The sequence below is a fragment of the Dermacentor andersoni genome, chromosome 3, assembly GCF_023375885.2.
Source record: "Dermacentor andersoni chromosome 3, qqDerAnde1_hic_scaffold, whole genome shotgun sequence".
Taxonomy (NCBI): domain Eukaryota; kingdom Metazoa; phylum Arthropoda; class Arachnida; order Ixodida; family Ixodidae; genus Dermacentor; species Dermacentor andersoni.
Genome location: NC_092816.1, coordinates 35,350,366 through 35,364,759, shown reverse-complemented (window position 1 = coordinate 35,364,759; position 14,394 = coordinate 35,350,366). Strand labels below are relative to the sequence as shown.

General features: G+C 48.7%; 1 protein-coding gene across 6 annotated transcripts in view; it reads left to right on the top strand.

Annotated features, from left to right (window-relative positions):
* Positions 1-14,394, top strand: part of Camta (Calmodulin-binding transcription activator) — a 564,954-nt gene that overhangs the window by 233,393 nt on the left and 317,167 nt on the right. The window contains exon 1 of one of the 6 annotated variants that reach the window (XM_050167595.3): positions 3,042-5,378. The exons of the other annotated variants lie outside the window; for them this stretch is intronic. Within the exon in view, the coding sequence (XP_050023552.2) occupies positions 5,372-5,378 (7 nt within the window). The 5' untranslated portion in view covers positions 3,042-5,371. Of the gene's footprint in view, positions 1-3,041; positions 5,379-14,394 lie in introns of those variants that run through there. 6 annotated transcript variants of the gene reach the window in all.

The window sequence follows — 14,394 nt, the reverse complement described above, 5'->3', positions numbered from 1 at the left end:
CGGCTGCAAAAGCCCCCTACGCAACAAAATCAGAGAAGAAAGAAGATCTCAGTTGGAGAAAATAAAGCAAGACTGGTGCATATGACGCCAGTAAGCTCCTGTTGGAGCTTACTGCTCTAAATTCAGCTCTAAATTCTGTCATGCTTCTCCTGTGCTCTCGTCGTGGTCTTCGATGGACCCGCGTGCCGATGCAAAAGCCCCGACATGGCAGCCGATAGTCACATGCGAAAGAATGCAGCGTGTTTCGCTACCGTTTCACCATCGATGGCACTGTCACACATTTGTTCCTTTAGCTCCCACGTACCACCACGGTCTCAAAATAACGTGGTACTATTTATTGTCAGCATTATGCTATACCATGACAAATAAGGAATACGTCCGAACAAGATGGAGCGAAAAACATTACTGAAGGAAAGGTAGGTGGGATATCCGGGCCTTCTCTTCAGAGTCTCGCCGGCAGCGTTCTCCAGGACACAGCCGATGATGACCGCAAAGTACCGTCGATCTTGGTATGAAGGGAGTGGGGTCAGCCACTTGGAAAATGCTTAAGAGCCGGGGGAGGTAGAGCCGTGTAGGGCGCGTAGCGCGGGCACACAGTGCCATAGACTGTGGAGACATGGGGTACCCGCCACAAATGTGGCACAGGGGTAAGTGCGTCTTTCGTGCGGGCGCCATTCGTTTCGTGCGGGCGCCATTCAGAGTGTCCGTACAGCGGGGGGTCAGGAGGGACGTTCGCTGGAAGGTGGAGATCTCAAGTCATCGACAGCGTTGAAACAAGAAAGCATGAATCAAGCTGGAGCCAACGTTTCGACAATTAAGTGCACCTGTCTTCGTCACGGCTTGACAGAAAAACAAATCTCCTTGTCGAAACGTTGCTTCCGGGGCGATAGGTCATGTAAGGGGTAATGTGTTTTGTATGTTTAATATCTCTGAATTAACTATGAGAGGTGCAAATAATTACTAGATGCTCGATTTTGTTTTAGATATGTTGTACGAGGTGCGTAGTAGGTCTCCGCGGTGCCGTACTCAACGGGAACCGCATGCAACTCGTGTACCGAAGAGACGGGGAAATCCTTTGCGCTAGGTCCAAGTTTTGTTTACAAATGCTTAATAATAGATTGCCTGGCACTCTAAAGAATTCATAAACTGAGAAAAGAATATTTTCTTTTGTTTCTTCTATTTCTTCATGTGTTCTGCGAAATTTTTAACAAATGTTTCTGTCTGAGTTGGGTACATGTTGTCAGGCGAATTTTGTTTCTTCTTTCTTGCAGTCGCCGCGCTTTTCGTCTTTTCAGTTACAACTCTTGTCCGACTATAGAATTTCTTCATGTAGCTTTTGAGTTTCTATTGTTCGTTCACAGTGTGTAGGTGTTTCTTTCCTCTTTCCGAGGGAACAAACATATATATATATATATATATATATATATATATATATATATATATATACACTGCTGGTGGGCTTTTAGCCCAATTTGTAAATTTGAGTGTGAGTGTGAGCATAAGTGTTATTTTTCACGTCCAGCTGCCTTTATGTCTGTAAACGATGTGTAGGCGTCAGTCAAGCGTTTTCTGACTTTTTGCCTATGCGCTTCAACATCGGCATCGTTTATGTCCTATGCTTGGAAAATAAAAGTGGTTTTACCCTTCCTCGTTGAGCTAAACGAAGCACATTAATTTGGTAGAAATAGAGGGCAGGCTGCGGCTGATGAATAAGCCAAGTTCTAATTGTGCGGGTTAATTATTACTCGTGGAAGCGCTCCAGAACATTGTGAGTGTGTCATACAATCGGCGTAGAACTTAGCCCTTTCTCTTCGGAGAAATATTGCTGCAACCGAGAATAAATTAGGTCGTAATGGGGGGGGGGGGGGGGGGGGGGAGCATTATAATTGTTGTGTACGTGACGATAAATATGTGTAGATTAATTACGTTGTCTGAAAAGAAAATCCTTAAATAACTGCCAGGAAGCGCTACATGCGGGCACCGTTTCAGCGTGTGTGGTTTAATACCGTTCAGATTGAGATATTAATGCAGCTACAAGAAAGACACAGCGCCTCTGGAAATTGTGCTGCTTCAGATAGGGAAGCGAGTGCCGGAGGCGAAAGGCATCTGGAAGTTTAAAGGAGGAGAACGCGGCGGAGGGGAAAGAGAAAGGAAACGGAGTGTCGCGGAAGGGGAGGGTAGGCGAGGCCCGCTGGGTTCACGTCCTCTGGCAGCTGCTACGGGCTCTGTGTGTCCTGTGGATGTACAGGCTTCGCCTGGTGACCGAGAGAACGAACGACGAGCGAGGAGGACGGAGCAGCAACGCAAGCGGCTCTAGGCCGAGCGCGAGCCGACCGACCCCGGCCATAAGAACGCGAGTTACGCGCAAGTATACGGTAATAGCACCCATACGCTTGCGCCTCACCCGCTTTCACGGAGTGAAACGTGAATATAATTCTTTTTTCCAGCATTTCTCTCTTGCTGAACAATGCGCCACTAACAATGCAAAATCTGTTACTTGTTCTGATCCGATGTTGCGGGTAGTCCTCGCTGTAAAACATACACATATCTTCTTTTCTATTTCCCTCTGTGTTAAGCCCGTTAACCACATTTCCCCTTGCTCATAGACCGCACTTAACTGAGCTTCAGTCGGCTTCAGTCGACTGTGAACGTTTATTTATTCTTTCTCAGGAGGCTCCCCGATAACTATACTTCGGTGATATTTCTTCGAGGCGGTGGAGCACAGCCAATTTACGGAGCGTGAAACTTTCGTCGAAGGCCCGACGTGGCTTCTCAGCCTCTCTCGCGCGCATTCCAACCGTCGCGCCGCTACGCCAGGCGCCCGCTCTTCTCTCGGATCGTCTGGAGGATTCCTTAAAAAGGGAAGGAAGCCGTAGGGAAAGCGGGAGAGGTGGCCGAACAATGATGCGCCTGCGCGGTCCCTCTCCTCCCCTTGTCGGGGACGAAGGGGAGGAGGAGGTAGGCGGGAGGCGATGCCGACCGCGCCGCCGTCTGGCGCGCGCTCTTCGGCCAGCGTCGGTCGCGCGGGGCGCAAGCGCAAAGCGGCCTCGAGCTTCGACTCGCGTGGACGCCGCCGGAGTTTCCCGAACGGAGCGGTGCTTCCTGTGGTTGTTTTTGTTGCCGCCGAAGCAGTCGGCGCCGCTCGCCGGCCGCCGCTGTGTTGTGTGTGTGTGAGTTTTCGCGGTGCGTGCGCCGCCCCGCCGTCTCGTGCGGCCGACGTGCTTGGCGCGACTCTCGCCCGGTGGTGGCCCGGTCGTCAACGTCCGTCGCGTGAGACTCGCCGGGACCAGGGGGGCAGTAGTAACGTTGCCAACTTTTTGATTCTCCTCCTCTCTCTCGGGGCGAGCATCGGCGGCGCACGGTTCACAACTTCCGCCTCCTTCGATTATTTTGCTCCTCCTGCTGAAGTTCGCTGTCCGGTCTGTTGTCGTCGGTGTTTACTTTCTGCCCCTCCTGGTTTTGTTCGGCGACAGTTCTACTCCCGCTTCGTCGTCGTGTCGCTCTCTTGCTGATGATTCTTCGCTCGCGGAGACTGTCTACGTTCGCCGATACGAAGTTCTTGCCGCGACTGCCAGACGCTGGCGTTGTGATCGTTTTACTGGCCGCTCGGTTTCCCATGGTGACCTAACTGTGCACCGAAGGAACCATTTGACATCGTTGTGAGCGTACAGCATTGGCGAGAGCTTTCCAATGGTGCGCGCTGGTCACGACGGCACTGTCTCGCTTCCTGCCATGATTGATTCCTTGTTTCCTTTCTGGGACACATAGGTTGAACGTAAGTTCCGCGTTAGCAGGTTTCGGCTAGAATTCGGCGTTTCGCACTGTTCTGTGGCCGCGTTGGTAAAGTGCTTCGCGTGGGAACTTTTTTGAGACATAATCATTGTTCTGAATTGAAAGACTGCCTTTGTGGCCTTTAGGTTCGTGTCACAATTGTTTGTTGTTGGTTGAACCTTACATTCAAACTGTCCTGTACAAAGCAAGGTGCCTGTTCTGAGTATATTGCCCATTACTTAGTTATCTTCTTGCATATTCCAATCTGCTGCTTTTAACTGACAGCGTTGTTTCTAGTAGAGCGATAGTTGTTTCTTGACGTGCCTCGTCTTTCTCCCGGTGATTCGTCTCATCAGCTGACAGAACAAGTGACGGATTCCTTGAGAAACGGTGTTGCTGAAAGCGGAAGGCTCACCATAGCGTAACGAGTCTGTTATTCTGTGTACTTTGTCTTAAGACGATTGCGCGAGAAACTGCGTTTTATTTCGCGGTAATACCGGTTCTGCTTCCATCTGGTGCACTTCACGTTCTCGTACAGTGCAGGACTTGGGTCTTGAGCGCGTTACCTTCTTTTCTTTTTTCAGTGCGGCACCTTCGTGAAAAACTTCGCAAAAGGTTGCCCGGCAAATGGACAGACAGCGTTTTACCGCAAGTACATAACTGTGACTTCGAGTCTTCCTCGTTGCATTTGTCATTATCTGATCGAAACCCAACTTGGCTCCGGTTACCGGCCTACGAACAACGACCATCGTTTACGTAGACCGCCTTCCTAACAGACTGTTCGCGCAATTACACTATTCACCAGGCAAGTTTCGGACTCGGGTCTCCACGAAGTGGGCGGAGTATGGGACACTTGGTCTGAGAAGGGAAACCCACCTTCCTTCTAACGTCAATCAGATTCAGTGTACTTTGCCACCTATTACTGAAAAGGTTCTGGGCTTCGAATCAGTGCCACAAGCTTCTGAGTGAACAAAAGTCGAGCGGCTGCTCAACGAGACGTTGCATCTTAGTGACCGAGCTGCGTTTAAAAAGTTTCCCTTTATCTCTTTGAAACAGCGGGCGCATCCCTCGCGAGAACAGACCATCCTCGGTGTGTGAGTGCGTGCGCGTGTCGAGTTCAGAGGAAGAGAACAACACCAGGTGCTCGTTTGGCCGCCTTTCTCCACCTGCCTGCTGCGACTGCGTTAATCGAAGAACACTAGCACCCTAGCCTGTCTACGTGTCGGCGCGTCAGCACACGAGCAAAAGAAAGAAAGAAGCCCGGGTGCGTTGTCGTGAGGCGGCGTGGTGAGCGCCCGAGTGACATGAGCGGTGGTCGCGGAGCGTGCCGTAGGCGGGCGACGACATCGGAACTCGAGGGTCATTCGCCGCGCGGTCCCGTCTCCGCCGCTGCCGCCGCCGTCGTCCGGCTGCCGTCGTCGTCGTGGTGGTGCCGTCCGAGCGCGCCCTGTCGCGGGCCGACGCCACGTGGCGCTCCTCCCGCGGGGGCCGCCCTTCGCTCCAGGCTGCTCGCGGGAACCCGCTGAGGGAACGGCCCCCCGCCCGGTCTCTCGTCTCCCTCGTCGCCGAGCTGCGCGGGAACGACTCGACCACGCGTGCGATGTCACGTGAGTGCTCGACAAACTTTTTAGGACGCTGTTACAGCTTTCGAGGCTCGTCGCGTGAAATTATTTCGCTGATGACGAGGCCCTGAGAGCAAGCGAATAGAATTAGGTCGCGCAACAGAAGGCGTTGCGTAGAAGCAGTCTTAGTGTCACGTGTTTTCATTCTTATTGCGCTGTGTATAGCACGCACCGACGGGGGCAGGATGGACATTGACTGGAAACACAGAGCCACACTGACTTGGAAAAGCGCTTGTTCGCGTTGCTTTCATCTTATCCCCGTTGTATAGTCAGTGTCCATCTTGTCCTCGTTGGTGTGGGCTGTACATAGCGCAATGACAATGAACGTACACCAACTAGGTCAATTAAGCACTCTGTTAAACGTTCTATCTGTCTTCTCAAGTTGCTGCCCTGAAGAAGACAAGCGCGCTTGTCTAAGCGTTCGTTCCAGAGACATTCATTGTTCGACCAGCTGTCGATATGCAACTTCTTGTATGGTCTCCTCCCTTTCTTTGCATTGGTGTAGTAATTACCTACGATTATTATAAGTCAACTACCCCCTCACTATTTTTATGTGTGTTTAAAAGCTTGAACTTATGGGCCTAAAGGCTTCCAGAAACACTGATTCTTAGACGTCATTGTCTTAGTACAACGTTCGAGAAAAGAGATATTTAATGTCGACAGACGTTTTCCTGTGAAGTCTGTATAGTGTTTAAACAAGGAGGCACAATACAAGCAAAAAGAGAAGATGAAGGCTTTGTCATCCTTGCTTCTTCGCTTATCGCAGCTTCGAGTGACAGTATATTCAAATTACCTTTTGAAAACTTGGCTACGTGTACTAATCTTGCCTGTAGGAAAATTCGCGCCAGTATAGCTTTCAACTCCCCCCCCCCCCCCCCCCCCTCCTGAATGTGATGGCAGCGCCGCCACATCTTCACGATGTCATGCTCTTCCGCTTGTCTGTAAACAGTGAGGCGCCTTTCTACCTCACAACTCTTGTCGGCTGACTTACGTAGACATCCCGCAGACAATGAACTCGGATGGCGTTGTATCGCAATAGACCAAAAATACACAAATTCTACTTAAAGAGAACAGCTCTTGGGAGCGAGCGCCTATTAATCCACAATAAGCCTATAAACGTTGTATGAGCTGTCCTAATGAATTTTTATAATGGATCACGCATAAGGACAGAAGACTGCTGGGAGTTACTCCCACCTGTTTAAGTCAGAGGCGATCTAAGGTTTCTGGACCTTTAGTGGTAACGTGCATTCCCGCAGTGTGCCCCTTTGCGCGTTACATGTTCCTGTGTTTGTTTCTCAGTGTTTCTGCCGTCTCCTTAAACTCCTGCTTAAACTCATGAATACAGATCGCTCCTATACTTTACCGTCTAGATGTGTGCACCAAGCAAGCCGCACAGCAATACGAATCACTGCAGAACTTTTCTTCGCCGCGTCCACGCACTTTCTCCCTTTCTCCTTGGATTACACGGGTCGTACATCGGGGAAGAAAAATTCTATCAACGCCGTTTCGATGTCTGATCATTAGTCAGTGCTGGCCCAACTTAATGTTCGTCATGAATTACACGCGCTACTCGGAGACGGAACGGTAAGCGAACAAGCAAAACGGGGCAATTGGCCTGTTCGCGTATGTGTCAGACAGTATGTCTCTCCCGAGCAGAACCTCCCGCTTTTCTCTCCTCCCTAGCTTTGTTTTAGTCGTGGTCGAGGTGGAACGTCCCACGATGATTCATCAACTGTGGCGCGCGTCAGCAGCGGGAAGGGCCGTCGATCAATGACGTCGTCATGGTGCACGATTTCTTGTTGAATACCGCCCTGCTAAGGCGCGGCTCGTCAATAAACCGCGTTTCGTTTCGACGATTTGCACTTTTCGAAGAAACCGAGCCCTGGTGCAAGCCATTGTAACTGCGTGCGCTTTTGCCACGCTGGGAGAACTTCTCAGTGGCTCCACAGGCTGCAGAAACCGTTCGCTGCGTTTCCCTTTGAGCAAGGCAGTACGCACCTCGTCAGATAGGTGTCTTTGTGTCATAGGCTTGCTTTCGACCGTCGAACGTCGTAACCCATTCGTGAACACTGATCTCGAAACACACATTCAGCCGAAATGGCCACCTTATTTGAAACGGCACCTCGACTGCACCGAGTGTAGCACAACGCCGCCCCTCGAGCGAACGTAACTCCTATCAGGTGGTGCCCACGACCGGCAGTTTCTTGAGCAACGCATCTCCATTTCAGTGCCTTGGAATAGACACTGTGAGCAGGTGTTCTTAAAGAATATTTTCTCAGGAATCGCCGGGAACTGTTATTGAACCGCAAGCATCATTTTATACGCGGGGTGATTCTGGCATTCATTCCCACGACATAAGTAGCTTTGCGAGGTGAAGAAGGTGAAGAAGATATTGGCAGAGAAACAAAGAATTTACATAAGGGCAGAGTGGTCGGCCCGAGCTATAGCTTGCTCTCGCCTGCTACTGTGCACTGGCAAAAGGGATGGGGAAAGAGAGGAATATTAATGGTGGTAGGAAGAGGAGCAAACTCATCATGTGGCGGGCTCCTAAAGACATGTGCAGTCGAAGAGACCAGTTTCCTGTCGTTCTCTCGTTCTCTCACGTACGCGGTACAAACGCGAAATACATTGCAAATGTTTGTGGCACCTGATAGCGTTCAGGGACAATCAGAATGTCAGATTAAGATATGAATTCAAATAAGACAGATATTCGCAGGAATCTGGAGACAGGGAATGATCAACTGTTGTCGAACGAGTAGCGTGTGTCTGACACCAGATCTTTGCCATGGTGACCCGTCTCCGTCAGGGCACCACGAGAATTCTCCGTGTTTTCTACTATATTAGGATATGGCAACGGGTAAGCAGGTCACACAGGCTAACTGACTATTTGTCGCTATCTCGATTCAAACGGGGTGTCGTTTGCGATCATCGTCATCATTTAAACGGTGCGGGATGTCGAGCGCAGGAACGTTCTAGAATACAGGACGCGAGTGCTCTAGACAAGAACCGCGCGAATTCAGTTGTCGGCTTAAGCCAGAATGTACTTTGGTAAGCCGGAAGCATTCGAGCTCAGTATATGGGCTGTATGTGGCGCGCCATTCTTTGCTCGCATACGGATGCACCTTTTGGTGACGCGTCACCCGTGAACTCGGGTAACCGCGAGGCCCGGGCTGTGCAGTAGATCTTTTCGGAACCCCTTTTGATGTCGCGTAGCTGAAGAGGCTGCAATATCGAAATGCCAGCCATTAACAGAAAAGACAACGAAGAGGAAATAGGCGCCTATTCAGCGGTGCCGCGCAACTCTGGCGTCGGAGAAACAACATAGGACGAGTGAAAGGCAGCGCAACGTGTCAAGCCAGCGAGTGTTGCCTTATGAAAGAACTGCTTAGAGGCCCGTGCCATAGAATTCGCGCGTGCTGCTCGTCGCATGGGCGCCTACCCTCCTCGCAGCCGGTCTTTCCACGACCACGAAGAGGCGATTATAGGAGAGGAAAGGGCGCGCGCCTGCGAGATATTAAAATATTTCAGTGGCAGTGCGTTGCCATGTCAACAGTGGCTTAGTCCGCTTCTCCCCCCAGTAGCGTTGCTGCTTTCGTTTTTTTTTGTTTTCTTTTTCCTGCGGGCGGCGTCAGCAACAGTGTAAACATGGCGAAATGGCTTCAGTGCGCCGGCTTAAGCCTCGTAATGCCCGGGCCTCGTCGTTGCTTGGTTTCCCCTTGCGTTCGGGAAGTGCCGGACGCAAACTGCTACACTGTGAACTCAGCGACCGCGCAATGTTTTCTTTCTTTATTTATCGTCGAAATGTTAAGCCCTGAAGAATGCTAATAATGCGTGGCAAGTGAAAAAGAATTTGGAGGAACTCGCTTTTCTTAATACTATTACTATTTGTCATAACAGAGAGACGAAATTACACATCAACAAACATGTTTGCTTCGTTCGTGAGGTCCTGCAGAAAAGCCAACCAATGTATTCATTAATGTAAGAAAGCGGGTAGGCATGTCACTAACACGCTGCTATACTTTGACAACACACGGATAAGAAGGGCAATACAGTATAAGTAGTTAGTTGATATGGAGCGAGCTGTTTATTACTACGTTACGTTTCTTAGGAACTAGAAATGAAAATGCAATGACCTCTTGTGTTCTACCCGGAAGAAGGCGTACAAGCTATGTGCTGCTAATTACAGGATCTACGCAGCTCTCGAATTTCGCCATCTCTGAAATCGGGCTTTCTCCTGAATGCTAGCGGAACGCTGTAGGTGACCGTAACTCTTCAGATACTCAGCGTTCTGCATGCTTTGCTTGTTCCATGGCCCGGTCTTCGCCTGACATCCGGGTTGGGGAGAGGGGAAAAAAGTAAGAATAAATAAGTCAAATAAAAACGATAATTACGATGCTTCCCAAAAGGCTGTAGTCGAAAAATAGTCGACCGACCTAGCTGTCCAACCAGGAATGCATCAGAAAAATGAAGTTGTATGCGTCCAGGTCACGTGCAACTGTGCGCTAACAGGCATTTATAGAATGCGCCATCTTATTATAGACCGAACCGTGGACCTGGCAAGCGGTGCGACCACTTCATCAAACAATCTGTCCCTGCTTGCTCAAGTGCGTGCAACCGAAAGCTCAGAGAGAGAGAGAGAAGCATACCACAAGAGTGAAAAACTGAATGTGTTGAAAATTAGTTTCTGAAAGAATAATAAAATAATGTAAAATCTACTAAAACTGAGTACAATTTCATTTTAACTGAAATAAAGTTGCATTCGTATTATCAGGAAGGTAAAATTGAACTGTAATTTGTGTCGTTACGTGAAATGAATGAATTCGCCTATAGTATTCGTATGAACTACAATGTGACCCGGTCCCCTCTATATTTGGCCACATTTAATCATCAAAATCAGTGTTATAAAAAATCTTTGTCCCGTTCTCTTTGGGTTTCCACTAGCGCTTTTATTACTCATAGAAAGAGAGATAAAAGGATGCATAGAAAGGCAGGGAGGTTAACCAGAGGTAGTTCCGGTTGGCGCACCTGCACGGGGCGAAGGGTTAAAGGGGATAAAAAGAGAGAGAGAGAGTGGAAGGAGGAGATAGAGTGAAAGAGAAAGAGAGTCATAGAAGGATTCGCACAAGTGACCACACAGGCGCACGCCCGTTCTCGCTTTCACAAAGAAGCAGTCACGCATGAGCGCATGCGCACGAGAGTGAGTGAATCTTAATGCGACATGTTCTGCGATACGGGCTGAACGCCCAAACGCGGTACTTCTCCACGCGACTGTGGAGGTGAAGATTAAACGAATCTCGTTCCTTTGTGCACTGTGACATTTAGCCAAGCTGTTACATTTGACGTCGCTTGCATGTCGCATAAGTTTACGCTCCATTTTGTTCTCGTGAGAACATCGATGAAACGCTCGCACGTATTATCTGTGTCTGCCCGCGATACAGTTCCCAGAGACAAATGATGTGCAGAGTACTGAACCAGTTGGACAATAGTCCACTATCAGAACTCAAAGCTTTAGGTCAGTACTCCCACAGAACATCCACGCTAAACGGCTAACTCGCGTTATTAAGCTTCCTGCCGTCTGCGGGACTTCACGATAGACTGTAAGAACGCCGCCCCCTACCGCTCTGCAGTGTACGCGGTTTGTTCGTGCTCGTATCTATTTCTCTCTATGTACCCCTTCCGCTCTCTCTCTCTCTCTTTTTATCCCCCTTTACCCTTCCCTCCGTGCAGAGTAGCCAACCGGAACTGCCTCTGGTTAACCTCCCTTCCTTTCTATGCATCCTTTTCTCTCTCTCTCTTGTCCTCGTGAGATTTTGAATGAAGGGGGATGGAAACGTGGCCCTATGTTAGGGAACGCGTAATGGCTTCACCATTGGAACTAAGTAAAATGTAGGGTAAAACAACTAAAGATCAGAGACTGTTACAACGAAAGGCGGAAGCTAGGCTCACGTGGTATGAATAAGTGACGGAAGTCATTAGTCCTTTCGCTCGGCGATGTCAACTTCGTAAACGTACGTCAGTCGTCGTTTGCCTAAAAAACGACGTGAGAAGCGCCGTTTGTTACCATTGTGGCGCGCTTAATGCGTCGGTACGAACACAAGAGGTGCATTTTCAGCCCACTTCACGATGTGGAACCTAATGCGCTTTCTTTGCGCAGATAACAAGGTGCGTGAGCGGACGTATAGTTAGGCTAAATTAACCATTAAGAGTCGTCGCCTTTTGAATACCTTTTTTTCCCCACTTCCGTGCTCACACTCTTATACCATTCCGCTTTCACCTAAAGGAAGATGGAGGCAAGGAGACTGCGCAATTTTCACTGTAACCTGTGGTCGGTTAAAAGAGCCCTAATGAGAAATATCAGGTTATAAGCTAGCTTGCATAATTTTCAAGGCACGCATTCACACACACAAAAAAGTGTGTTCTTGCGCTAGAACTGTTCGTAAGAACAGATGCCAGCAAAACATGACCTTGGACATACCCAACGTTATTATGGAAGGCCAATTTCAGACAGTACTTAAGCACGGAAAGCTTTGTGAATTTGCCGGGAGCGCAGGCTTAGTGAGCTCAAAAATACGTAAATATGAAAGAGGGGTGGCAGCGTCATGGTGACATTTCCGCGCACCTTCCATTGACGTCAGATAGTTGGAAGCGAATGCTCGGCTCTGCGTCGTTGTTTACCGGCTGGAAACCTTTGCATTGCATTCAGTCGCAAGCGAAGACTGAACTGTTCAATAGGCTTTCTTTTCTTTCTTTTGCCTTTTTCTTTTCTTTTCTTTCTTGCGCTTATAAAGGCAGGCGCAGTTTCGAAAGAGTAAGCTTCTATTCCGAAGCGATTGAATTGCTTCCTTTATTCATTAGCGTCCTTTCGTGTGAGTTGTGTTCCCTACGCAATGAAACTTTAGTATTGAAAAAGTGAGGCTGAGGCTGCCTAACTTCCTTCATCTCCCGCCTGCTGGGTGTGTGGGTCGGTCGAGCAGCGATGCGTAGCCGTATATAGGCGGCGCGCAGCTGTGTGCATTGCGCGAAGCCATCAATACGTTGCGCCATCGGGCTCGCTGCCATGGTGATTATGGAAAAGAAAAAGTGCGAGCGCCGACGGCTTGGATGGGTGTAGTGTGAGTGCGTGGCACGTGCTAGTTAAATTTTCCATCGTTGGCAGGTTGCGCAAAATGCCGGCTACTGCAAAATGCTCGGCGTTTCTGTCGTGGTGTTTCAGTGCAGCGCGCTCGAATATTTTGCGCTTCTTTTTTTTTTTTTTTTTTGCTAATCCCTGTATGGTGACGTTTGTGTTCATAATATCGTTTTTTGGCGTTCTTACATATTTCTTTTTGTCTGAACATAAAAGACGCCTGTGTTCGTTGCGAGAACTGCGCTTTTTTTCCTGTTTTATGTCCTCGCATGCGTGTCGGTTGTTGCTGGTGGTGCTGCGAAGGAAATGTGAGCGCTGAAAGCCGAGGCGATAAATCTTGCAAAATCGCTTTTCCCTTAGCGTAGGATGGTGGTGAAAGTGTGTCTCCATTGCGTCTGCGCTCTGTAAATACTGTTCAATCAACTCGTAACCATTCACGCAGTGCCTGGAAGATATAAGCGTCCTAATCGCTCAGTTTTTATCTTTGGGCTAATAGTTAAACGAACGAATATTGATTTATCGAAAAATGTGGTGAAACGCATGCGGTTAAAAGTGAGATATTACGTTAATGTAGTACAACATAAAGGACGGCTTTGTGTCAAGCACCGCGGAATGTCGGCTTTAATGGCGAAATCGCTGTTTGTGACTGCGACAACCGTGTGGTGCTTGCTTGCGGTGCTGATTTAATTCGCGACTGTTGGTGCGAGGGCAAAGCGTCGATACTCACGTTCGTCTGTACTCAAGTAGCAGTCGCGATACGTTCGCTCACGTGGCTTGACCTCATTTGGTTTATTCCGCTGGTTTACGCTGACACAGGAGGCAATAAAAAGGGCAAGGACGGACAACCACGACAACGCATTTTGATGCTGCGGGTGTTTATTTTGATGCTTTTATCGTTTTGATGCGTTTATTTTGATGCATGATCTGTAGTAGGTAATAATTAGAAATTAAAATAATAAAGATGTCAACTCTTTAATTCTTCGCAATCGCAAATCAAATACAGTCATATCTCGTTATAACGAAACGTGATATCACGAAATAAAGGATACTACGAAGTGGAAGTTCCCTTGAGGTCCCCATAGAGATTCATAATGCTGTGCATGTAGTAGTGGATATAACGAAGTAATGTATATAACAACGTAATTCTGGCACCCATTTCGTCCTCGTTATAACGAGGTTTTAGTTATACAAGGCAGTAAAGCGTCACAAATAGAAAGAAATTTGTGCGTATTAAGAGATAAAATACAGTCGTATCAGCACTTCTGATTTCCCAATGAGGTGCGCGCTTGAGAATGATAAACATTTTATATATTGCGCAATAGCACGTCTTTGTCCATCTTCTTATCCTTAGTTCCGAAACCGCCGAAGTAAATCGAATGATGTCGTGCCAACTAGCTCCAGTTGAAGCCTACTAGAACCTAACTTCCGGTCTCTTTTTCGAAATTGGCATTCGGTAAATAACTGGCGATAATACAAGTTCCGTGTGCATCTCGTGTACATCTGTTCTGAGAGTATATACTGCGAAGTGAACGATACCAGCGAACCATTATTATACGGCAACCCGCCAGTGACTTGGGAGTGGCCGCTCTGTCTTCCCCCTCCCTCCCTCCCTCTCTCTCTCTCTCTCTCTCTCTCTCTCTCTCTATCTCTCTCTCTCTCTTTGCCTGTTTACGCGGGTTCGTCTATTATTTATTCCTATTCCTGGGCGACCAGCCCTTGCGTAACTGTAGCGACGCTATCACTGATACAAGATCGAAAAAGAAAGACCAGCAGAGAAAGCGCCACCCTCCCGAACGTGGTTGAACCGCTCATTAAGGATTCCCTTATTAATGAGATCCCCAAGATTAATACGTAGCCCCGAAGGAGCTCGAACCC